Raw genomic sequence first — 25,846 nt, forward strand, 5'->3', positions numbered from 1 at the left:
GTGGTGTTACCATGGGGCTACATGGAGGACTGATACAGCAGGCCCATTGCTGTGTCTGTGGTGTTACCATTCGGCTACATGGAGGACTGATACAGAAGGCCCATTGCTGTGTCTGTGGTGTTACCATGGGGCTACATGGAGGACTGATACAGCAGGCCCATTGCTGTGTCTGTGGTGTTACCATGGGACTACATTGTGGACTGATACAGCAGGCCCATTGCTGTGTCTGTGGTGTTACCATGGGGATACATAAAGGACTGATACAGCAGGCCCATTGCTGTGTCTGTGGTGTTACCATTTGGCTACATGGAGGACTGATACAGAATGCCCATTGCTGTGTCTGTGGTGTTACCATGGGGCTACATGGAGGACTGATACAGCAGGCCCATTGCTGTGTCTGTGATGTTACCATGGGGCTACATGGAGGACTGATACAGCAGGCCCATTGCTGTGTCTGTGGTGTTACCATGGGGCTACATGGAGGACTGATACAGCAGGCCCATTGCTGTGTCTGTGATGTTACCATGGGGCTACATGGAGGACTGATACAGAAGGCCCATTGCTGTGTCTGTGGTGTTACCATGGGGCTACATGGTGGACTGATACAGCAGGCCCATTGCTGTGTCTGTGATGTTACCATGGGGCTACATGGTGGACTGATACAGCAGGCCCATTGCTGTGTCTGTGATGTTACCATGGGGCTACATGGAGGACTGATACAGCAGGCCCATTGCTGTGTCTGTGGTGTTACCATGGGGCTACATGGTGGACTGATACAGCAGGCCCATTGCTGTGTCTGTGGTGTTACCATGGGGCTACATAAAGGACTGATACAGCAGGCCCATTGCTGTGTCTGTGGTGTACCATTCGGCTACATGGAGGACTGATACAGATGGCCCATTGCTGTGTCTGTGGTGTTACCATGGGACTACATGGAGGACTGATACAGCAGGCCCATTGCTGTGTCTGTGATGTTACCATGGGGCTACATGGAGGACTGATACAGCAGGCCCATTGCTGTGTCTGTGGTGTTACCATGGGGCTACATGGAGGACTGATACAGCAGGCCCATTGCTTTGTCTGTGGTGTTACCATGGGGCTACATGGAGGACTGATACAGCAGGCCCATTGCTGTGTCTGTGGTGTTACCATTCGGCTACATGGAGGACTGATACAGAAGGCCCATTGCTGTGTCTGTGATGTTACCATGGGGCTACATGGAGGACTGATACAGCAGGCCCATTGCTGTGTCTGTGGTGTTACCATGGGGATACATAAAGGACTGATACAGCAGGCCCATTGCTGTGTCTGTGGTGTTACCATTTGGCTACATGGAGGACTGATACAGAATGCCCATTGCTGTGTCTGTGGTGTTACCATGGGGCTACATGGAGGACTGATACAGCAGGCCCATTGCTGTGTCTGTGATGTTACCATGGGGCTACATGGAGGACTGATACAGCAGGCCCATTGCTGTGTCTGTGGTGTTACCATGGGGCTACATGGAGGACTGATACAGAAGGCCCATTGCTGTGTCTGTGGTGTTACCATGGGGCTACATGGAGGACTAATACAGCAGGCCCATTGTGTATGTGGTGTTACCATGGGGCTACATGGTGGACTGATACAGCAGGCCCATTGCTGTGTCTGTGATGTTACCATGGGGCTACATGGAGGACTGATACAGAAGGCCCATTGCTGTGTCTGTGGTGTTACCATGGGGCTACATGGTGGACTGATACAGCAGGCCCATTGCTGTGTCTGTGATGTTACCATGGGGCTACATGGTGGACTGATACAGCAGGCCCATTGCTGTGTCTGTGATGTTACCATGGGGCTACATGGAGGACTGATACAGCAGGCCCATTGCTGTGTCTGTGGTGTTACCATGGGGCTACATAAAGGACTGATACAGCAGGCCCATTGCTGTGTCTGTGGTGTACCATTCGGCTACATGGAGGACTGATACAGATGGCCCATTGCTGTGTCTGTGGTGTTACCATGGGACTACATGGAGGACTGATACAGCAGGCCCATTGCTGTGTCTGTGATGTTACCATGGGGCTACATGGAGGACTGATACAGCAGGCCCATTGCTGTGTCTGTGGTGTTACCATGGGGCTACATGGAGGACTGATACAGCAGGCCCATTGCTTTGTCTGTGGTGTTACCATGGGGCTACATGGAGGACTGATACAGCAGGCCCATTGCTGTGTCTGTGGTGTTACCATTCGGCTACATGGAGGACTGATACAGAAGGCCCATTGCTGTGTCTGTGATGTTACCATGGGGCTACATGGAGGACTGATACAGCAGGCCCATTGCTGTGTCTGTGGTGTTACCATGGGGCTACATGGAGGACTGATACAGCAGGCCCATTGCTGTGTCTGTGGTGTTACCATGGGGCTACATGGAGGACTGATACAGCAGGCCCATTGCTGTGTCTGTGATGTTACCATGGGGCTACATGGAGGACTGATACAGCAGGCCCATTGCTGTGTCTGTGGTGTCACCGTGGGGCTACATGGAGGACTGATACAGCAGGCCCATTGCTGTGTCTGTGGTGTCACCGTGGGGCTACATGGAGGACTGATACAGCAGGCCCATTGCTGTGTCTGTGGTGTTACCATGGGGCTACATGGAGGACTGATACAGCAGGCCCATTGCTGTGTCTGTGGTGTTACCATGGGGTTACATGGTGGCCTAATACAGCAGGCCCATTGCTGTGTCTGTGATGTTACCATGGGGCTACATGGAGGACTGATACAGCAGGCCCATTGCTGTGTCTGTGGTGTTACCGTGGGGCTACTTGGAGGACTGATACAGCAGGCCCATTGCTGTGTCTGTGGTGTTACCATGGGGCTACATGGAGGACTGATACAGCAGGCCCATTGCTGTGTCTGTGGTGTTACCATGGGGCTACTTGGAGGACTGATACAGCAGGCCCATTGCTGTGTCTGTGGTGTTACCATGGGGCTACTTGGAGGACTGATACAGCAGGCCCATTGCTGTGTCTGTCGTTTTAAGGTTGCAAATTTCTGGTCACTTTCCCAAAATTCAGGAATAAACATGGAATCTGAGAATCCTCCAACCAAGATTTGTGGAAGACCTGGACATTTTGGGAGGCTACCGGAGTTTTGCAAGTCTTACACCACGCATACACAGAGACCACATACACTGGAATGTTTCAGGACCTTTTTGAACACGTCAACTGAGTATGGAGACCTGGGGTTGAACGCCAGAGTCAGCCAAAGTACAGCGCCCCTGAAGAGGATTTAGAGGTTAAGTGTCTTTCTCAAGTGCACATTGACCAGACCTTTAGATACAGAACCTGTTGCTGGCCTGCCTCTAACCACTGTTTGCCTTCCTTAGGATTGTGTCTGTTCCTCAGTATTCTGTGGGTCCTCTGGTTTCATATTGAGATGTTTTCCTGGAACAGCCCTGGTGGTGAAAACCACTCATGTTCTGAATACAAAGCCATAGTGGACATTTAGTTTTTCTCTCCCTGAGTTTCTGAAATTCTTCCCCTTGAGGAAATGTCTAAATGTATTAGAAGGATCTGGAGTGCCAGGTCCTCCTCTCTGACACTGTTATCACTGTAAAAAGAGTGATACATGTACTGCTAAAATGTTGTTGTCTTTTTTAACTTACAGCCAAATGCTCTATCTGGAATCTCTGTCAAACAAAACTAATCATGATATATGCATGCCATTTTTCATTGAAGTGATAAATAACTGTGTTGGATCAATGTTTGTAAGTCTCCTGTGAAATGTTGTTAAATGCTAACTGAGGTGCGTGAAGTTATTTTGCAAGGCTATGTATTCAATTTGAGTTGATTTATTATTGTTCATAGATAAAACTGAAGAAATGCAGAATTTACACAACAAATAATTGCAAAACACTCATTTAAAAGACATAACACATAATACGTGACATAAATAGAATATTGAACAATAGAAAACACTACAGGACATGTTTCATGATGAAAGTCCCAAACTGATCATGTGAATTCTTAGTACTTTTCTGATGATTCTTTGTTTTCTGTGCCTGTGGTATTTTGCTAAATGTCGACTGCTAAGCATGAGGTTGTCTTAAACCAAACCAGTCAGTGCACTGTCTGTGTAGCTAGGTAACTTGTAACTTCTGTTACAAGGAAGCAACACGTAAAAGGGGAATCCAAATATGTCACAATGTATCTCTGTTAGTGTATTTTGTTGTTGCTTAAGAATATAAACACACTTGGTCATGCTTGCTTGGAGATTTCATAGTTTTTGTTGGAACAAGAATATACTGTGGAATAGAAGTATATCCTCATTCCCTTCCCACACTCCCCTCAAAGTGACTGGAAACTACCGGAGCTATTTGGCCTTTTGGGGAAATGCCTGAAGTGATGGTCCATTTTTATCTGAGAGGGCCTGTCTATTTATTTATTTATTTATTTTTTAGCAAGATGTCATTATCTGGCTACTAATGAGGGCCTCAAGGGGGGAAATATCATTGTGGGGGCTATGTAACTGTTTTAAAGTCCCCAAGAGGAAAAATACTGTTGTGGGGGCTATGTAACAATCCAAAGTGTAATTAATAACTTCACCATGCTCAAAGGGATATTCAATGTCTGTTTTTTTTTTTTTTTAACCCATCTACCACTAGGTGCCCTTCTTTGTGAGGCACTGGAAAACCTCCCTGTACTGTGTGGTTGAATCTGTGATTGAAATCTCTGCTTGACTGAGGGATCGTACAGATAATTGTATGTGTGGGGTATAGAGATTAAGTAGACATTCAACAACCATGCTTGCTGTTTGGGGTTTTAGGCCGGGTTTCTGTGTAGCACTTTGAGACATCGGCTGAAGGTTAAATGAAATAAATTGGCTGATGTAAAAAGGGCTTTATAAATAAATGTGATTGATTGATATTACTCAGTCCATGGAACTAATTATGTGACTTAAGCAAATTTACTCCTGAACTTATTTAGGCTTGGGGTTGAATACTTATTGACTGAAGACATTCCATATTTTCATTTTTTATTAATTTGTAAAACAAAGTTCCACTTCGACATCATAGTGTATTGTGTGTAGGCCAGTGACACAAAATCAAATTTTTGGGCTGTAACACAACTAAATGTGGAAAAGGTCAAAGGGTGTGAATACATTCTGAAGGCACTGTATATCAACGTAACCCCTAATTCAGTTTTGTGATTGTAGGTTAGCATGTGGTGCAGTGGCTTGAGCCATGAAATGCAGACTGCAGTCTTTGTTGGACACATGTTGAGTGATTTGTGATGATGAAGAAGTGCCGTCCTGGCTCACATCAGTCTGGTGTCTGTCTGGTGAAGATTCTGTTTCCAGGACAGCCTATCAACATCTGATAAGGCTGGATTACCACATGACACATTGTAGGTTTAACAACTACTGATATACTGGACATACTAATTATTAACAGTACATTTGCAGTATACACCAAGACTCAGGGATCCTCCCCTTTTTACCTTCCTCTTAGTTCTGTAACACTTTAAGTATCTAGGTACAATGTTTTATAAGTTGTTGTAAGCATATACAGTATATATATATATATATATATATATATATATATGGGCATTTGGATTGACAAAGATTTCATATATATATATATATACTGTTTTTAAATGCTTTTTAAAATGTTTTAAAATGTTTTTAAACTGTTTTTAAATGCCTTTTAGATGGTTTATGACTGAATGTAATTATAAAGTGTAACCCTATTCTATTATATTCTATGTATGGTGGCACTAAGACTGGAGAGGAAGCACAGTGGAGATGGACAGAGGGGAGTATATTTACAGTAAAGGAGGTCGGATTAGGGAGAGTGGAGAACAGGGAGTGAAGAGTGTACAGTAAATTACTTGATCCAGGACTAGGAGGAGTGTGCCCGCACTACCCTGCCTGGAGAGGGGCGGGGACTGGCGGGTCATGATGACTCACACTCCCTCTCCCTGGTTGGCTCAGTGACCTGGCATCTGGAGCTCATTGACTGGGTGGTGCCATGGCAACCGCGCAGTTGTGGAATTGTAAACAGAGAGTGAGACGGAGAGTCAAACCTGGAATTAGGGTTTTGCAGTCTGCCTGCGCCGTGTAAGTCCTCTGACTGTCTCCTGTAAGTTTATATAGATGTGCCAGGAGGGAGGTGCAAAGACTTTGGCGCTTGGCTGGAAAGGGCGAGATGTCTATGTGCAGAAACCTCGGGCACAAGGTCATTGACGATTCTACGTGATCCACCAGTTCAAACCAATCTAACCTATTTTACCTCCTCTTCTCTAATACCCCTTTTCCACTATCAGACGAATCCAAAACGAACTATACTTGCTCAGATATTTTAATTTCCCATTGTCCTTTTCAGCACGGTTCCAGCAACTGTGGTGGATGTATAATCAGGCCAGCTCAGCACATCTTCCTTTGGCTCAGCTCGTCTCATTAGTGTGAAAAGACTATGGTAAGAAATGGGATAGTACAGTAGAATCCTTGTCAGCATGCTGTTAATAGCAAATCAAACACCTCTTAAAGTAATTTCTAAACAAGTTGTGTATAGCACCGTAACACCTTGGGCGAGGTCGCTAAAAAAACATTGCAGAAGGTTGACTTCTGAGAAGCTGTCCTAAAGCACAGTAGTTCAAAATGATTTCCTTGGCATGTCACTCTGTCCCATTATGTCACTCTGTCCCATTATGTCACTCTGTCCCATTATGTCACTCTGTCCCATTATGTCACTCTGTCCCATTAGGTCAAACTCTGTCCCATTATGTCACTCTGTCCCATTATGTCACTCTGTCCCATTATGTCACTCTGTCCCATTAGGTCAAACTCTGTCCCATTATGTCACTCTGTCCCATTATGTCAAACTCTGTCCCATTAGGACAAACTCTGTCCCATTAGGTCAAACTCTGTCCCATTAGGTCAAACTCTGTCCCATTATGTCACTCTGTCCCATTATGTCAAACTCGCTCTCCTGTCACACTCTGTCCCATTATGTCACACTCCCTCTCCTGTCACACTCTGTCCCATTATGTCAAACTCGCTCTCCTGTCACACTGTCCATTATGTCACACTCTGTCCCATTATGTCAAACTCGCTCTCCTGTCACACTGTCCCATTATGTCACACTCCCTCTCCTGTCACACTCTGTCCATTATGTCAAACTCGCTCTCCTGTCACACTGTCCCATTATGTCACACTCCCTCTCCTGTCACACTCTGTCCCATTATGTCACACTGTGGGGTTTGCAGTGAATGACCAGTATGAGAGGCATAGCATGGGGTTCAGTTAATACAGAAGCTGGTTTCTTACTCAGTTAGTAGAAACTGGTTTCTTACTCAGCAGAATCTGGTTTCTTACTCAGTTAGCAGAATCTGGATTCTTATTCAGTTAGTAGAATCTGGTATCTTACTCAGTTAGTAGAATCTGGTTTCTTACTCAGTTAGTAGAATCTGGTATCTTACTCAGTTAGTAGAATCTGGTTTCTTATTCAGTTAGCAGAATCTGGTTTCTTCTTCAGTTAGCAGAATCTGGTTTCTTACTCAGTTAGCAGAATCTGGTTTCTTATTCAGTTAGCAGAATCTGGTTTCTTATTCAGTTAGCAGAATCTTGTTTCTTACTCAGTTAGCAGAATCTGGTTTCTTATTCAGTTAGCAGAATCTTGTTTCTTACTCAGTTAGTAGAATCTGGTTTCTTACTAAGTTAGCAGAAGCTGGTATCTTACTCAGTTAGCAGAATCTGGTTTCTTGTTCAGTTTGCAGAATCTGATTACTTACTCAGTTAGTTGAAACTGGTTTCTTACTCAGCAGAATCTGGTTTCATACTCAGTTAACATAATCTGGTTTCTTATTCAGTTAGTATAATCTGGTTTCTTACTCAGCAGAAGCTGGTATCTTACTCAGTTAGCAGAATCTGGTGTCTTACTCAGTTAGTAGAAACTGGTTTCTTACTCAGTTAGTAGAATCTGGTTTCTTATTCAGTTAGCAGAATCTGGTTTCTTACTCAGTTAGTAGAAACTGGTTTCTTACTCAGTTAGCAGAATCTGGTTTCTTATTCAGTTAGCAGAATCTGGTTTCTTACTCAGTTAGTAGAAACTGGTTTCTTACTCAGTTAGTAGAAACTGGTTTCTTACTCAGCAGAAGCTGGTTTCTTACTCAGCAGAAGCTGGTTTCTTACTCAGTTAGCAGAACCTGGTTTCTTACTCAGTTAGCAGAACCTGGTTTCTTACTCAGTTAGCAGAAGCTGGTTTCTTATTCAGTTAGCAGAAGCTGGTTTCTTATTCAGTTAGCAGAAGCTGGTTTCTTACTCAGTTAGCAGAATCTGGTTTCTTACTCAGTTAGTAGAATCTGGTTTCTTACTCAGTTAGTAGAATCTGGTTTCTTACTCAATTAGCAGATTCTGGATTCTTACTCAGTTAGCAGAATCTGGTTTCTTACTCAGTTAGCAGAATCTGGTTTCTTATTCAGTTAGCAGAAGCTGGTTTCTTACTCAGTTAGTAGAATCTGGTTTCTTACTTGGTTAGCAGAAGCTGGTATCTTACTCAGTTAATAGAAACTGGTTTCTTACTCAGCAGAAGCTGGTTTCTTACTCAGCAGAATCTGGTTTCTTTTTCAGTTAGCAGAATCTGGTTTTTAATTCAGTTAGTAGAATCTGGTTTCTTACTCAGTTAGTAGAATCTGGTTTCTTACTCAGTTAGTAGAATCTGGTTTCTTACTCAGTTAGCAGAATCTGGTTTCGTACTCAGTCAGTAGAATCTGGTTTCGTACTCAGTTAGTAGAATCTGGTTTCTTACTCAGTTAATAGAAACTGGTTTCTTACTCAGCAGAAGCTGGTTTCTTACTCAGCAGAATCTGGTTTCTTTTTCAGTTAGCAGAATCTGGTTTTTAATTCAGTTAGTAGAATCTGGTTTCTTACTCAGTTAGTAGAATCTGGTTTCTTACTCAGTTAGTAGAATCTGGTTTCTTACTCAGTTAGCAGAATCTGGTTTCGTACTCAGTCAGTAGAATCTGGTTTCGTACTCAGTTAGTAGAATCTGGTTTCTTCTTCAGTTAGCAGAATCTGGTTTCTTCTTCAGTTAGCATAATCTGGTTTCTTACTCAGTTAGTAGAATCTGGTTTCTTACTCAGTTAGTAGAATCTGGTTTCTTACTCAGCAGACGCTGGTATCTTACTCAGTTAGCAGAATTGGGTTTCTTCTTCAGTTAGCAGAATCTGGTTTCTTATTCAGTTAGCAGAATCTAGTTTCTTACCCAGTTAGTAGAATCTGGTTTCTTATTCAGTTAGCAGAATCTGGTTTCTTACTCAGTTAGCAGAATCTGGTTTTGTACTCAGTCAGTAGAATCTGGTTTCTTACTCAGTAGAATCTGGTTTCTTCTTCAGTTAGCAGAATCTGGTTTCTTCTTCAGTTAGCAGAATCTGGTTTCTTATTCAGTTAGTAGAATCTGGTTTCTTACTCAGTTAGTAGAAACTGGTTTCTTACTTAGCAGAAGCAGGTATCTAACTCAGTTAGCTGAATCTGGTTTCTTATTTAGTTAGCAGAATCTGGTTTCTTATTCAGTTAGTAGAATATGGTTTCTTACTCCATTAGTAGAATATGGTTTCTTCTTCAGTTAGCAGAATCTGGTTTCTTATTCAGTTAGTAGAATATGGTTTCTTACTCAGTTAGTAGAATCTGGTTTCTTATTCAGTTAGCATAATCTGGTTTCTTACTCAGTTAGTAGAATCTGGTTTCTTATTCAGTTAGCATAATCTGGTTTCTTACTCAGTTAGTAGAATCTGGTTTCTTATTCAGTTAGCATAATCTGGTTTCTTACTCAGTTAGTAGAATCTGGTTTCTTACTCAGTTAGCAGAATCTGGTTTCTTCTTCAGTTAGCAGAATCTGGTTTCTTCTTCAGTTAGCAGAATCTGGTTTCTTACTCAGTTAGCAGAATCTGGTTTCTTACTCAGTTAGCAGAATCTGGTTTCTTATTCAGTTAGCAGAATCTAGTTTCTTACCCAGTTAGCAGAATCTAGCTTCTTACCCAGTTAGTAGAATCTGTTTTCTTACTCAGTTAGCAGAATCTTGTTTTGTACTCAGTCAGTAGAATCTGGTTTCTTACTCAGTAGAATCTGGTTTCTTCTTCAGTTAGCAGAATTTGTTTTTTTATTCAGTTAGCAGAATCTGGTTTCTTACTCAGTTAGTAGAATCTGGTTTCTTACTCGGTTAGTAGAAACTGGTTTCTTACTTAGCAGAAGCAGGTATCTAACTCAGTTAGCAGAATCTTGTTTCTTACTCAGTTAGCAGAATCTGGTTTCTTATTCAGTTAGCAGAATCTTGTTTCTTACTCAGTTAGTAGAATCTGGTTTCTTACTAAGTTAGCAGAAGCTGGTATCTTACTCAGTTAGCAGAATCTGGTTTCTTGTTCAGTTTGCAGAATCTGATTACTTACTCAGTTAGTTGAAACTGGTTTCTTACTCAGCAGAATCTGGTTTCATACTCAGTTAACATAATCTGGTTTCTTATTCAGTTAGTATAATCTGGTTTCTTACTCAGCAGAAGCTGGTATCTTACTCAGTTAGCAGAATCTGGTTTCTTACTCAGTTAGTAGAAACTGGTTTCTTACTCAGTTAGCAGAATCTGGTTTCTTATTCAGTTAGCAGAATCTGGTTTCTTACTCAGTTAGTAGAAACTGGTTTCTTACTCAGCAGAAGCTGGTTTCTTACTCAGCAGAAGCTGGTTTCTTACTCAGCAGAAGCTGGTTTCTTACTCAGTTAGCAGAACCTGGTTTCTTACTCAGTTAGCAGAACCTGGTTTCTTACCCAGTTAGCAGAAGCTGGTTTCTTATTCAGTTAGCAGAAGCTGGTTTCTTATTCAGTTAGCAGAAGCTGGTTTCTTACTCAGTTAGCAGAATCTGGTTTCTTACTCAGTTAGTAGAATCTGGTTTCTTACTCAGTTAGTAGAATCTGGTTTCTTACTCAATTAGCAGATTCTGGATTCTTACTCAGTTAGCAGAATCTGGTTTCTTACTCAGTTAGCAGAATCTGGTTTCTTATTCAGTTAGCAGAAGCTGGTTTCTTACTCAGTTAGTAGAATCTGGTTTCTTACTTGGTTAGCAGAAGCTGGTATCTTACTCAGTTAATAGAAACTGGTTTCTTACTCAGCAGAAGCTGGTTTCTTACTCAGCAGAATCTGGTTTCTTTTTCAGTTAGCAGAATCTGGTTTTTAATTCAGTTAGTAGAATCTGGTTTCTTACTCAGTTAGTAGAATCTGGTTTCTTACTCAGTTAGTAGAATCTGGTTTCTTACTCAGTTAGCAGAATCTGGTTTCGTACTCAGTCAGTAGAATCTGGTTTCGTACTCAGTTAGTAGAATCTGGTTTCTTACTCAGTTAATAGAAACTGGTTTCTTACTCAGCAGAAGCTGGTTTCTTACTCAGCAGAATCTGGTTTCTTTTTCAGTTAGCAGAATCTGGTTTTTAATTCAGTTAGTAGAATCTGGTTTCTTACTCAGTTAGTAGAATCTGGTTTCTTACTCAGTTAGTAGAATCTGGTTTCTTACTCAGTTAGCAGAATCTGGTTTCGTACTCAGTCAGTAGAATCTGGTTTCGTACTCAGTTAGTAGAATCTGGTTTCTTCTTCAGTTAGCAGAATCTGGTTTCTTCTTCAGTTAGCATAATCTGGTTTCTTACTCAGTTAGTAGAATCTGGTTTCTTACTCAGTTAGTAGAATCTGGTTTCTTACTCAGCAGACGCTGGTATCTTACTCAGTTAGCAGAATTGGGTTTCTTCTTCAGTTAGCAGAATCTGGTTTCTTATTCAGTTAGCAGAATCTAGTTTCTTACCCAGTTAGTAGAATCTGGTTTCTTATTCAGTTAGCAGAATCTGGTTTCTTACTCAGTTAGCAGAATCTGGTTTTGTACTCAGTCAGTAGAATCTGGTTTCTTACTCAGTAGAATCTGGTTTCTTCTTCAGTTAGCAGAATCTGGTTTCTTCTTCAGTTAGCAGAATCTGGTTTCTTATTCAGTTAGTAGAATCTGGTTTCTTACTCAGTTAGTAGAAACTGGTTTCTTACTTAGCAGAAGCAGGTATCTAACTCAGTTAGCTGAATCTGGTTTCTTATTTAGTTAGCAGAATCTGGTTTCTTATTCAGTTAGTAGAATATGGTTTCTTACTCCATTAGTAGAATATGGTTTCTTCTTCAGTTAGCAGAATCTGGTTTCTTATTCAGTTAGTAGAATATGGTTTCTTACTCAGTTAGTAGAATCTGGTTTCTTATTCAGTTAGCATAATCTGGTTTCTTACTCAGTTAGTAGAATCTGGTTTCTTATTCAGTTAGCATAATCTGGTTTCTTACTCAGTTAGTAGAATCTGGTTTCTTATTCAGTTAGCATAATCTGGTTTCTTACTCAGTTAGTAGAATCTGGTTTCTTACTCAGTTAGCAGAATCTGGTTTCTTCTTCAGTTAGCAGAATCTGGTTTCTTCTTCAGTTAGCAGAATCTGGTTTCTTACTCAGTTAGCAGAATCTGGTTTCTTACTCAGTTAGCAGAATCTGGTTTCTTATTCAGTTAGCAGAATCTAGTTTCTTACCCAGTTAGCAGAATCTAGCTTCTTACCCAGTTAGTAGAATCTGTTTTCTTACTCAGTTAGCAGAATCTTGTTTTGTACTCAGTCAGTAGAATCTGGTTTCTTACTCAGCAGACGCTGGTATCTTACTCAGTTAGCAGAATTGGGTTTCTTCTTCAGTTAGCAGAATCTGGTTTCTTATTCAGTTAGCAGAATCTAGTTTCTTACCCAGTTAGTAGAATCTGGTTTCTTATTCAGTTAGCAGAATCTGGTTTCTTACTCAGTTAGCAGAATCTGGTTTTGTACTCAGTCAGGAGAATCTGGTTTCTTACTCAGTAGAATCTGGTTTCTTCTTCAGTTAGCAGAATCTGGTTTCTTCTTCAGTTAGCAGAATCTGGTTTCTTATTCAGTTAGTAGAATCTGGTTTCTTACTCAGTTAGTAGAAACTGGTTTCTTACTTAGCAGAAGCAGGTATCTAACTCAGTTAGCTGAATCTGGTTTCTTATTTAGTTAGCAGAATCTGGTTTCTTATTCAGTTAGTAGAATATGGTTTCTTACTCCATTAGTAGAATATGGTTTCTTCTTCATTTAGCAGAATCTGGTTTCTTATTCAGTTAGTAGAATATGGTTTCTTACTCAGTTAGTAGAATCTGGTTTCTTATTCAGTTAGCATAATCTGGTTTCTTACTCAGTTAGTAGAATCTGGTTTCTTATTCAGTTAGCATAATCTGGTTTCTTACTCAGTTAGTAGAATCTGGTTTCTTATTCAGTTAGCATAATCTGGTTTCTTACTCAGTTAGTAGAATCTGGTTTCTTACTCAGTTAGCAGAATCTGGTTTCTTCTTCAGTTAGCAGAATCTGGTTTCTTCTTCAGTTAGCAGAATCTGGTTTCTTACTCAGTTAGCAGAATCTGGTTTCTTACTCAGTTAGCAGAATCTGGTTTCTTACCCAGTTAGCAGAATCTAGCTTCTTACCCAGTTAGTAGAATCTGTTTTCTTACTCAGTTAGCAGAATCTGGTTTCTTACTCAGTTAGTAGAATCTGGTTTCTTACTCAGTTAGTAGAAACTGGTTTCTTACTTAGCAGAAGCAGGTATCTAACTCAGTTAGCTGAATCTGGTTTCTTACTCAGTTAATAGAATCTGGTTTCTTACTCAGTTAGCAGAAGCTGGTTTCCTACTCTCTTTTTTGTAAAATGTCTGTGCAAACAAAGAGATACATGGCTCCGTGTCTGTCTAGTAGATACATCACTATGAGTCCTTCTAAGAGACCAATGGCTCCGTGTCTATCCAGTAGATACATCACTATGAGTCCATCTAAGAGACCAATGGCTCCGTGTCTATCCAGTAGATACATCACTATGAGTCCATCTAAGAGACCAATGGCTCCGTGTCTATCCAGTAGATACATCACTATGAGTCCATCTAAGAGACCAATGGCTCCGTGTCTATCCAGTAGATACATCACTATGAGTCCATCTAAGAGACCAATGGCTCCGTGTCTATCCAGTAGATACATCACTATGAGTCCATCTAAGAGACCAATGGCTCCGTGTCTGTCCAGTAGATACATCACTATGAGTCCATCTAAGAGACCAATGGCTCCGTGTCTATCTAGTAGATACATCACTATGAGTCCATCTAAGAGACCAATGGCTCCGTGTCTATCCAGTAGATACATCACTATGAGTCCATCTAAGAGACTCAAGAAGAAAAGGTGATGATATCTCCCAAAAAGACTGCCGCAACAAAAGTTTTTTCTCCCCTAATGTATAGGTGAAAAGAGCAAGCTTAAACAAAGACCGATTGAGGTCGATTCATGTGATTGCCAGTCCGACCCCTGAACCCATGGTGATATGTCTATTAGACTGAGAGGTTTGTAGATGCATTCCATAACATGCTTTTATTTTTTGGGAATATGACTTTACACAAATGAGCAACCCATTACATAGAAGCATGTTATGGAATGCTTCTATGAAACTCTCCATCTCATAGACGTATTACCATGGGTTCAGGGGCGGACTGGCCATCTGGCATTTCAGGAAAATGCATTCCATTTTTTTGTCTAGTGGGCCTGTATGATTTAGTTTTTTGTCTGCAAAATAATAATTATCTAGCTATTTATGGGTGCCTCGAGGGGGAAAAAATGGGCCATTGTGGGGGACTCAAAATAAAAAAAATGGGCTGTTTTGTCAGAAATGCCAGAGCCAATTTCTGGTCCCAGTCCGCCCATGCATGGGTTCATCAAAGGAAAATCCCTCCACTGCTGTAAAAGAGAACTTATATCACCTGACAGCCTATGACAATGATACTGATAAGGCTCAATAAAATCATAAAGGTTAAGATAAACCTTTCTGGGGAAATTAAATAGTGTCATATTTTGTAAAACCTAGTAGCAAGGACATAGGAGTCCATAAACATACATTATTGCTAGAAGTTATTTTATATCCTGTAAAACTTCAATTGTGGATACGTTAATTTGTTTCGTATTAATGTAGGCTGGTTTTTACTGGGGGACATTTTGAAACTATTCATATGTTATAACTTGAGTTTCCCTCAGATGTCAAACTGAGTTGATATGTATGTGTTAATTTCCAATAAATTGCTGATGTCATGCTTGAATGCCCTGCAATTGAATGTCATTTAAATTGAATGAATAAGAGAGAAGTTTAGGGTAAATGGTAAATGTGATTCCAGAGAGGTTTAGAGCAAAAGAACATATTGTTGTCAGCTAAGTGATTGCCTTACCATAGAATTAGAACTGTTCAACGTTTCTAATCACATATCTAATGTTCTCAGTTTCACCCTCACTGTTAGTACATACCAGTGAATCATTTTCAACATCACAGTCCATTTCTCTCAGTTCAGTACAAAAAGAACGAGCTGTGGTCTGTGTCATCAATTACGTTTAAATACACCAGTAAAGTAGGCACTTCCTTAGAAAAACCTGTTTGCAAACGTTTCTCACTGTCCTAGAAACAAAGACTTGACGCAGACTGTGGGCGGGGAGATACAGAGAACATGGTGATATTATGACAGCATGAAGTCTTGCGTAACTATAGTGACTCCCCTGTGTACCATTTACTTCTCTGGAATCACATGACCAAGTACTGCAGCATTTTGATAGAGTACCAATGTAAATAAAAACTGCAGTAGACCTTTCAAAAGCAGGATTGACATTGTTATTTAAGAGTTTGAGGCCTCATTTTGTGACCTCTGTGGAGTCCTTTGGTCCATATATTCTCATGAACTGTACCCTCCACATATTATTAGTATTACATCAAACAGTATTGTTTCTCATTGATTGTACCACTGTTGAAGTGACTCAATAAAAACAATTGTTAAAACAAATACATATACATTGATATATAACTGATTGGCTCAAACGCATTAAGAAGGAAAGAAATTCCACAAATTAACTTTTAACAAGGCACACCTGTTTATTCAAATGCATTCCAGGTGACTACCTCATGAAGCTGGTTGAGAGAATGCCAAGAGTGTGCAAAGCTGTCATCAAGGCAAAGGGTTGCTACGTTGAAGAATCTCAAATCTAAACTATATTTTGATTTGTTTAACACTACATGATTCCATATGCGTTAGTTCATAGTTCTAATGTCTTCACTATTGTTCTACAATATAGAAAATAGTAAAAAATTAAGAAAAACCCGTGAATGAGTAGGTGTGTCCAAACTTTTGACTGGTACTGTATATATTTCTTAATTAATACTATTCTATCCCTTTAAATCATCTGAAAACTCCACATGGGATAGTAGTACAACATGTGATTATACTGATAGATTGATATCCATGTATGTGTCTTAAATGGAGACTGTTTCAGGTAGTTTAGATAAGTTACAAGTGAATAAATACTAGCATCTCATTGTCAACATAACGCATGTCCTCCTAGATCAGAGGGATACCGTGGCTACCGTGCAAACACTGCATCCTGTACAGTAAACTATCAGAAACCACAGTAACACAATCCTACCTTCACCTGAGCCCAGATCTGTCTGTGTACATTCCCATCACTCAGCACTTCTGTCAACTTTCCCCTCTGTTTCCTCTCTCAACAATCTCCTCCCTCAGTGCTCCGGTAGGGGAATGAGGAGGGGAATAGGAGGGAAGGAAATGATTTAGTCCGATGCTAATATAAACCTGTCTATCTCTCATCAGGACATCAGCGTGCAGGCTCTTCTGGAATCTCTCCAACTCTATCACACATGTCACTACTCACAGGGCCCACATTCACAAAGCGTCTCAGAGTCGGAGTGCTGATCTGGAATCAGTTTGGCCTGACAGACTTTGCAGTCTACTGTTTTTTCTTCCCAGTCATTGATGTTTATGTACAGTACAACACACATGCACTACAATAACCAAACATATCCACTGTACCTATATTTACCTATACTGTATCACTATGCAGTAGTTCAGTGTATTACTGTGATTCACATAGTGGCTGTAAATGACTGTTTCACCTGTAAACAGTTATAGGTTGAATCCCTTAGATCTCACCTCAGTGGCACAATTACAGAGAAAAGCATGTGTGGTGTTTAACCGGCCATAGTCACAACGCCTCTGTACAGTACAGATCACCTCAGAGACTCCACAGGTCTCTTAACCTCCTAGATTGGCTGTTAGCTGAGCAGAAACAATAAACTGCACTGAAAGCAGGTAGGAGAGAGCAGAGGCTGGGAGCTCCTTACCGTAAATAGGTTGAATATAGAAGTTTGTAGTGCAGGCTCCAGGCCAGCTATACATCAATTCAGCAAATTGTAGTGTGCAAACTAAGTGTACGTCCCAAATCGTACCCTAGTAGTGCACTTTAATATAGGGAATATGGTGCCATGTGGGACCAAGCCTAAGATTCCTGGCTGCACTCTCTCATTACAGTGGAGGATACAGTGAGCTCCAACAGTATTGGGACAGTGACACATTTGTTGTTGTTTTGGCTCTATACTCCAGCACTTTGGATTGTAAATGATACACTGACTGTGAGGTTAAAGCGCAGACAGTCAGCTTTATTTGAGGTTATTTTCATCTATATCGGGTGAACCGTTTAGAAATTACATCACTTTTTCTACATAGTCCTTTTATTTTAGGAGACCAAAATGATTGGGACAAATTCCCTTTTGTGTATTAAAGTAGTAAAACGTTACGTATTGTAGTCCCATATTCATATCACGCAATGACTACATCAAGCTTGTGACTCTACACATTTGTTGGATGCATTTGCTGTTAGTTTAAATTATGTTTAAGATTATTCTGTGTCCAATAGAAATGAATGGTAAATAATGTATTGTGTCATTTTGGATTCACTTTTATTGTAAATAAAAATAGAATAAGTTTCTAAACACTTCTACATTCATGTGGATGCTACCATGATTATGGATAGTCCTGAATGAATTGTGAATAATGATGAGTGAGCAAGTTACAGACATACAAATATCATACCACCATGACATGCTAACCTCTCACCATTACAATAACAGGGGAGGTTAGCATTTTGGGGGGGGGGGGGTATGATATTAGTATGTCTGTAACTTTCTCACTCATCATTATTCACAATACATTCAGGAGTATCCATAATCATGGTAGAACGTCACTTATTCAGGTCCAAGAACCACTGACGATCTCCTCTGTAGTGGGACCACTGCCAAGTCAATGCTTATTGTCTGCATCCCAGCGCACCAACCAACTGACCAACACCTCTCTCCCATGTAACAGACACTAGAGAGGAAGAGCAGAACACAAACACAACTCTTTCTTTCTGTATCGGTATGACATGGTTCTTCAGACAGATACACACACCGTTCCTTCAAGCAGGAACACAGACAGATACACACACTGTTCCTTCAAGCAGGAACACAGACAGATACACACACTGTTCCTTCAAGCAGGAACACAGACAGATACACACACCGTTCCTTCAAGCAGGAACACAGACAGATACACACACCGTTCCTTCAAGGAGGAACACAGACAGATACACACACTGTTCCTTCAAGCAGGAACACAGACAGATACACACACTGTTCCTTCAAGCAGGAACACAGACGTCTAGTTCTAGGTCGTTTTAAATGCTGGTTGAATTCATTTCCTGATAAGTGAACCACAACACAGAACATGTCATTGTGTGTATATATTTACTTCTCTTCTATATGGCCCTACTGACAATACATAGTCCTAGAGACTGACAGTATATAGTCCCAGAGACTGACAACACATAGTCCCAAAGACTGACAATACATAGTCCCAGAGACTGACAATACATAGTCCTAGAGACTGACAATACATAGTCCCAGAGACTGACAATACATAGTCCTAGAGACTGACAATACATAGTCCTAGAGACTGACAACACATAGTCCCAGAGACTGACAACACATAGTCCTATAGACTGACAACACATAGTCCCAGAGACTGACAATACATAGTCCTAGAGACTGACAACACATAGTCCTAGAGACTGACAATACATAGTCCCAGAGACTGACAACACATAGTCCCAAAGACTGACAATACATAGTCCCAGAGACTGACAATACATAGTCCCAGAGACAGACAACACATAGTCCCACAGACTGACAATACATAGTCCTAGAGACTGACAACACATTGTCCTAGAGACTGACAATACATAGTCCCACAGACTGACAACACATCGTCCCAGAGACTGACAATACATAGTCCCAGAGACTGACAATACATAGTCCCACAGACTGACAACACATAGTCCCACAGACTGACAACACATAGTCCCACAGACTGACAACACATAGTCCCACAGACAGACAACACATCGTGCCAGAGACTGACAACACATTGTTTGGAGGGCATGCAGCATCAAGCTTGATTACGGGTGTGGCTGTAGCAGGGTAACGGTAAACAAGAATTAGCGCTGTCTCTGTTTAGGCCCCTTTTGGTTGGCTCCAGGGTGAAGTTTCCCCTTAGATACAGATCTAGGATGAGCTTCCCCCTGCCCCCAATCAACCCTAACCATTAGTGGAGAAAATGCTGAACTGACCCAAGATCAGCATCTAGGGGCAACTTCACCCTACTCCTTTGGGTTATGTGGTGGATGCAGGGGTAATAATGTGTCTAGGGCCTGTCTTTTAGTAACCTGGTCACAGATTGGTTTGTGTTGTCTCGCCAGCTCCTATAGTATAGTTGTTCTCGTGCCAAACATACATGACAATGTAATGTCTCTCAGTGGAGGCTACTGAGGGGAGGACGGCTCAAAATAATGTCCGGAATGGAATCAAGCATGTTTAAAAAAAAATATATATATATATATACGTGTTTGATACCATGATACTCCAGCGGTCTACGGCACTGCATCTCAGTGCTAGACGTGTCACTACAAATACCCTGCTTTGAATCCAGGCTGTTCCACAACCGGCCTTGATAGGGCGGCACACAATTGGCCCAGCGTTGTCCGGGTTTGGCCGGTATTGTAAATAAGAATTTGTTCTTAACTGACTTGCCTAGTTAAAAAAAAAAAATGTTTAATCCATTATTGTTAACAGTTCTCCCCTCAGCAGCCTCCACTGAATTATTGCTATACAGTGTTTATTAAGGGAGGTTAATCCTCTTTCACTGGAACAGAGGCTTGGGGCGGGGACATCACTCTATCACTTCTAGTGTAATTCTCTGGATCCACCACACACTTTGCATGGTAAAGGGAGGGGCTTAGACAACAGATTAGATACTGAGAGAAATGTTTCCTGATCTGTTTAGATAACAGTCCCTTTAGGAGCTGGTTTCTCGGACGCAGGTTAAGCCTAGTCCAGGACTAAAAAGCACGTTTGAGTCCAGGATTAGGCTTCTGTGTCTGGGAAATTGGCTCCTAAAAGTCTAGTTGTTAGTGAAATAATAATGAAAAGATCAAAATCTTAATTTGAATTGTCTGATACTCTATGTGCTGATGTTTGAGGTGTTGAATTTACTAGGCTACCGGTGACAATTAGCTGGCTGGCTAAGTCATTCAATGTTAATTCATGTGCATGGTTCCTGTCAAATGAACGTAGTAAACGACAATGAAATGAATACAAATGCAACATTATTTCTACCCAGCTGTTTTGATGTTATGTGTTCTGACTTCTTGTGGTTAACTAAAGGTGGGATGTTTTAGACATGTGTAGTGATGAGAATCTAGTGTAAAATACCCAAAATGTATAGTCATGTATGATGTAACCCCCCCAAAAAATAAGGTCACACAACAAGGATGTCATTCATTAAAAAAATAGTGCTCTTTATTATAAATTATTGAAATGTCATATGAATATAAATATGTGCAAAGTTTTTAGTTCTGCTTGCTTCTGCGATCTCTTTTTCTTCAAACTCGTTCATGCTTATACTGCAGCCAGTCACCTGGCTAGACAATAATGAATATCTTTATAAAAGATAGGAGAAAACCTGTTTGCATTTTTCTGTCAGTCATGTAAACGTTTTAAGAAAAATAAATTGAACAGGATGAACCTTAGATGCTCTCTTCGAGAGGAAGAGAGATTCTCAGATTTTAATACATTCAATAGCAAGTGATATCTGGTATCCTGTCTGTGGCACAAATACCACCACATTCATCGGGGTATATTTCCTATCCACTGAGGGCTTACCCAGACTCTATTTCCTCTGTATATAGTGATGTTATTATCTCAAGTATAAAAGCAACCCCTCATTTGTTTTTTTGTCATGCAAGAATTCGTTGTTCGGTCAAGAAACCGTTTTGTTGGTGAGTTCAGGGCAGGTTTGGCATGTTCAAATCAAAAGCCCTGCCAATCAACCAATCATTACACACATCATCAACACCTTAAGTCCCAAATATAATTTTCTCCATTCGGCCATTTGTGCCCTCACACTTCTGTAACATTGGGTCATAATTGGTTTGCAGTTCTGGCTTTTTCTTCTGACAAAATACACAAAAATTGACTCAAAGTGTAATGTTGGAGGTGGTGACGTTAAATGTCCCCTTTGGAACATGGGTTAGAATTCCGGTTGCTAGGCAGTTTCCTGGCAAGGCTGAGACAGAGATCCCAGTTTTCCCAGAGGAGGCCAACTAGCTTGGTGCTCCGACCAACGCGTTTAATACTTCCAGGCTCAGGGCTGATGTCCATGACTAATATCCAACAGCCAGCTAAGGACAGTCATTACAGCCAATCCTGCTGCAATGGTTCAATGGATAGGAGAGGCTGGTGTGTTTGTGTGTCTCTCCACAGCCAGACACCATGGTTAGCAGCAGTGGGAATGTGTGCTTCGTCAGAGGTGTGAAGGCAGACAAGATGCTGGCTCAGAGCCTTCATCGACTGAAGAGAGAGAGTGGAGGAAGTTATTAGTCATGCAGTGAGGTTAGAGTTGAGGTTGGCAAATAGTTCTTTTCTGGTCCAATCGAAGGCCTGACTGACACACATTAGCAGCACGCCGACCGTTCAGCCTCTCAATGAACCAGTCCTCCTTTCTCTCTCTCTCTCTCTGCATGAATGAGAGACTGGAAAGTCTGATGACGACGCCCACCTCTTGTCTTTTGGTTGGCAGCCTGTTGAGAGTGACTGGCTGACGTTGGACCAGTATAGCTCTACTCCTCATGGTAACGTTATATCACTCCTGGGCTTGGGAGATAGGTACAGTACAGCCCTTATGAGAACCACAATACCAAGCATCTTCTTCTATTTTCTCAGACTGACTCATGCTGCTGCCTTCCCCTCTGCCTTGTCACCCTGATGTGGGTGAACCATCCCTCTAAGACACAGAAACAGACAGTCATATTTCCCCCCCAGTTCTGTGGGGTACTGCCACACTGTCTCTCACACCGGCCCAAGTCCCCTTCATAACACCTTTATCAAGTCTGATGCCATCGAGGCACTACATGTCCAGAGAGGGGCCTAGATGGGCGCGTCGTACTCCTGCAGGAACTCTTTGAGCGGGTGGGGAAGCTGGTCCCGTTTGCTGGATATGTCCAGGTGTCCGTTGACTGTTTTCCTACACAGGTGCTGCAGGCTGGACATAGTGGAGGAGAAAGGTTTGAGGAGCTCCAGAGGGATCTTCTCCCCTCCAGAGTAGATGTAGTAGGAGGCGTTCCCTCCCCTCGTGTTTTTCTCCACCAACGAAGCCCCTTTGGTGGGTGGCATGTAGTGGTGGACCAGCTTGAGCACGCAGTCGAAGCGGGGCACAGCCTGCATGCTCTTGGGGTCCGTCTGGAGTAAGAAGGATCCGGAGTCACACTGGATGCGCAGGTTCTTGGTGCCAGACGCCGTCTTGACGCTGAGCGTGAAGAAGTGTCGGTTGTCGGAGCTGTCGCGGATCAGGAAGGTGCCGACGGACTCGGCGGCCAGCATGGCGTTGGCCTCCTTGCCATTGATAGAGCCCCAGTAGAAGCCGCTCTCCTGGAGCTTGTGCAGGGTGGTGAGGACGAGCTGGTACTGCACCTTGGAGCTGAAGGTTTTGTAACGGTGAGGCAGCCGCATGGTGGTGTCGAAGGGGCTGCTGCTCATGACGGAGTCAAACTGGCTGTGGGCTACCATGGCGCTGCGCACCGCTTCTTTGCGACCTGCCTGGTGAGCACTGGGCACCACACAGACAACAGAAGACTAGAAGGAGGAGGTCGGAGTGTAGAGGTCACGAATCTCCCTACAGAGGTCAAGGCCTTTAGTTTTGTTGTTGTTGTGTCTGGAGAGGATTGTCCTGGAGAAAAAGCAGAGAAAATCATCAGTGTCCAAAGTATCAGCTCAGAGTGGACCTCAGGGCATTTGGCAATATGATCCAAATAACTGACGTTTAGTTTATCAACTCAAGATATCCAGTTCTATCATTTTAATTATAGAAATACATAACAGTCGATAAAAGGTTTATTTATAGTGTAATTGTTTTAGGATTGAGAGTAATCTAATACTTCTCAACCCATGTAGCTCTCAGGCAAAGATTATGCTTTGGTTATAATTTCAAATATTCTAATTAAACTTCTCTAGTTACATAGTGGAACGTTTTTACCAATGAGGCCCTGGCTATTTTTTGTCCTGTAGCGGACTAGTGAGAACCACACGAAGTAATATGATTCGACACCGCGCATGTTGCTATCGTCACTCCAATTACGCACTGCTACATGATTTATAACCATATTATTTACGACAAATCGCCTATATGGCTATTGTATGTGAAAGGTGAAAGTGAAAACATTATATTTCAGTAGAATAGACGTGATTTGCAATTAAGCTACCGTGTACTCTGTACTACTCATTTACAGGAAAGTTTTTTTGTATCTCTGCCCTCCGGCTCAGTCACCGCGGTCAGTTCCAGTAAAGTCGAGCAGGCTAGTGAGCGGAATCATTCAACTGTTGCATAATTGTACATACAAAAGTCCCATGAAAAAAATCGCTAATGATTAATAATGATACATTGTCTTCGCTTTTGCTACTTCTAAACAATATAATGTCTTATTTCTTACCTTTTACGGTTTCTCTCTGTACTTGGAACTTTTAAAGTTTATCCAATTGCTTCAATCCCTTGAGTATATTTGTTTCCTTGAGCGTGATATCCTTGTCTTGTTCAAATTGTAACAATTGTATCCTTGCTGATGTGCAATGTCCTTTACAGTGTCAGTTGTGTCCTTTGTCTGTGTTCTACGTTGGACTGGCTGGACGTTGCTCGTACATCATTTGCCTCTGTAATGATCGCTCAGCGCTTGCGAGTAGCGCTCATAATGTGTCGGGAGGCTCCTCCCCCTTGTTTTTCCAGTAAGGGCCTCTTGGCAGATTGTCAGTAAGAAATCGTTTTTTTTAAAGGACGATTCCTGGTATTCAACAGAGAAGTCCTCCCCTCCCCCGCTGTTCCTCCAAAATGAAGTTATGGAGTTCCAAGCAATAACTTTTCCTGCAGCGAATTGCTGCATTGTTATCGCCGTATTGTATTAGCTTTGCTGGTAATAGTAATGTTATTATAATGCACTAATTGCATTATAATACCACTAGACTACTATATATTTAGCATATTATAAACATTATAAGGTAATCAATATGTCCAACCTATTGGTTTGCAGAATAGGCCTATATAGTGAAAAACATGTTAAGGTAATAGCATGATCTGATACATTTGACGTTTTAAGAAGTAGTTTAATTAATCTGAGCACTATTGACAGTTGTTGGTAAATGGTCCTCATAGTGGAACAGCCAGAACACGCATTATTACACGCAGCTGCCAGCTGTTCCTCTCTGGCAGCGGCTGAATGCGATGCCGGTGCCCCGCAGAGGGCGCCAATATGTTTTGATTGGACAGTTCAAGCTTTATACCTACATTTATAACTTTATTATAGGGACATAGTTTCTTTGGCAATGGCTGTCAGTTTCTTTTGAACTGGCAACATTTTTACATCCTACTATCCTATACAGCTCAGTTATGCAGGCTGCATTACTTCCGGCAGTGATAGGGCTGCGCACATATTTCCCAGCGTCATCTGGGTTTGGCCGGGGTAGGCCATCATTGTAAATAAGAATTTGTTCTTAACTGACTTGCCTAGTTAAAAAAGGTTAAATAAATAAATCCCAACTGGATGGATGGCTATATGAGACCAAGTCACTATATGCTCACCATGCTCATAAACATGTCCATTTCATTCTTAATATCATTTTACATTTGAATGAAAGGAGTTGGGAAATTTGGGACACTACAGGAAGATGGAAAGATGGAATAGCTAATAACAAAACACAAAAAAAACACTGATCGTTTAACATCCCTTAGAGTAAATCACGTGATCTGATACATTTTGTAGTGTAAGACGTTGAACTAGCGGAGCGTATTCTAGTCGTGTCCAAAATGACACCCTAGTACTTTAGACTAGGATCAATAGGGCTCTGGTCAACAGTAGTGCACTGCATGGAGAACTGGATGCCATTTGGGATGCAGCCCTAGTGTTATACTCCCTGTCTCCATGTACTGTAATGTGTGACTTGTTCCCTACTCATCATCCTCCCTTCCTGTTTACTCATCAGAGATCTGACTGACACAAGCCCTAAGAATGGGTAGGAAGATTAACCCAGGGTTTAACCAGCCAGTCTATGGTAATGAAGGTGCTTCAATGGTGAATGGGGGGGGGGGGGGGGGGGGGGAGATCTGAAAAGTTGCATTGGCTCCCCGAGGTAATGCAGAGGCATTAGGCTCAGAGGGCTACTTACAGTCTAGTGGCACACAGGCAACCCGGGCTCAAACACCAGGCCAGGTTTCTACCACTCCCTGCTATCTCACCCACCTCAATGTCCCCACTCTAATATTCATATATAGATATAGAGATAGAGATAGAGATAGAGATAGAGATAGAGATAG

General features: G+C 41.7%; 1 protein-coding gene across 1 annotated transcript; it reads right to left on the reverse strand.

The window, feature by feature from the left end:
- Positions 1 to 20,763: 20,763 nt before the first annotated feature.
- Positions 20,764 to 24,197, reverse strand: LOC120041464 (suppressor of cytokine signaling 3-like). The gene is made up of 2 exons (XM_038986417.1): positions 23,976 to 24,197; positions 20,764 to 23,215 (listed from the first exon to the last, which is right to left on the reverse strand). Exon 2 carries the CDS (start codon positions 23,053 to 23,055, stop codon positions 22,417 to 22,419), a length of 639 nt encoding a protein of 212 aa, XP_038842345.1. The 5' UTR covers positions 23,056 to 23,215; positions 23,976 to 24,197; the 3' UTR covers positions 20,764 to 22,416.
- Between the last annotated feature and the right edge of the window lie 1,649 nt (positions 24,198 to 25,846).

Source organism: Salvelinus namaycush, chromosome 3 (assembly GCF_016432855.1).
Source record: "Salvelinus namaycush isolate Seneca chromosome 3, SaNama_1.0, whole genome shotgun sequence".
Classification (NCBI taxonomy): domain Eukaryota; kingdom Metazoa; phylum Chordata; class Actinopteri; order Salmoniformes; family Salmonidae; genus Salvelinus; species Salvelinus namaycush.

Bases quoted from the DNA above. Each gene is read 5' to 3' on its own strand.
- LOC120041464 (XM_038986417.1), bottom strand. From the start codon at position 23,055: ATGGTAGCCCACAGCCAGTTTGACTCCGTCATGAGCAGCAGCCCCTTC.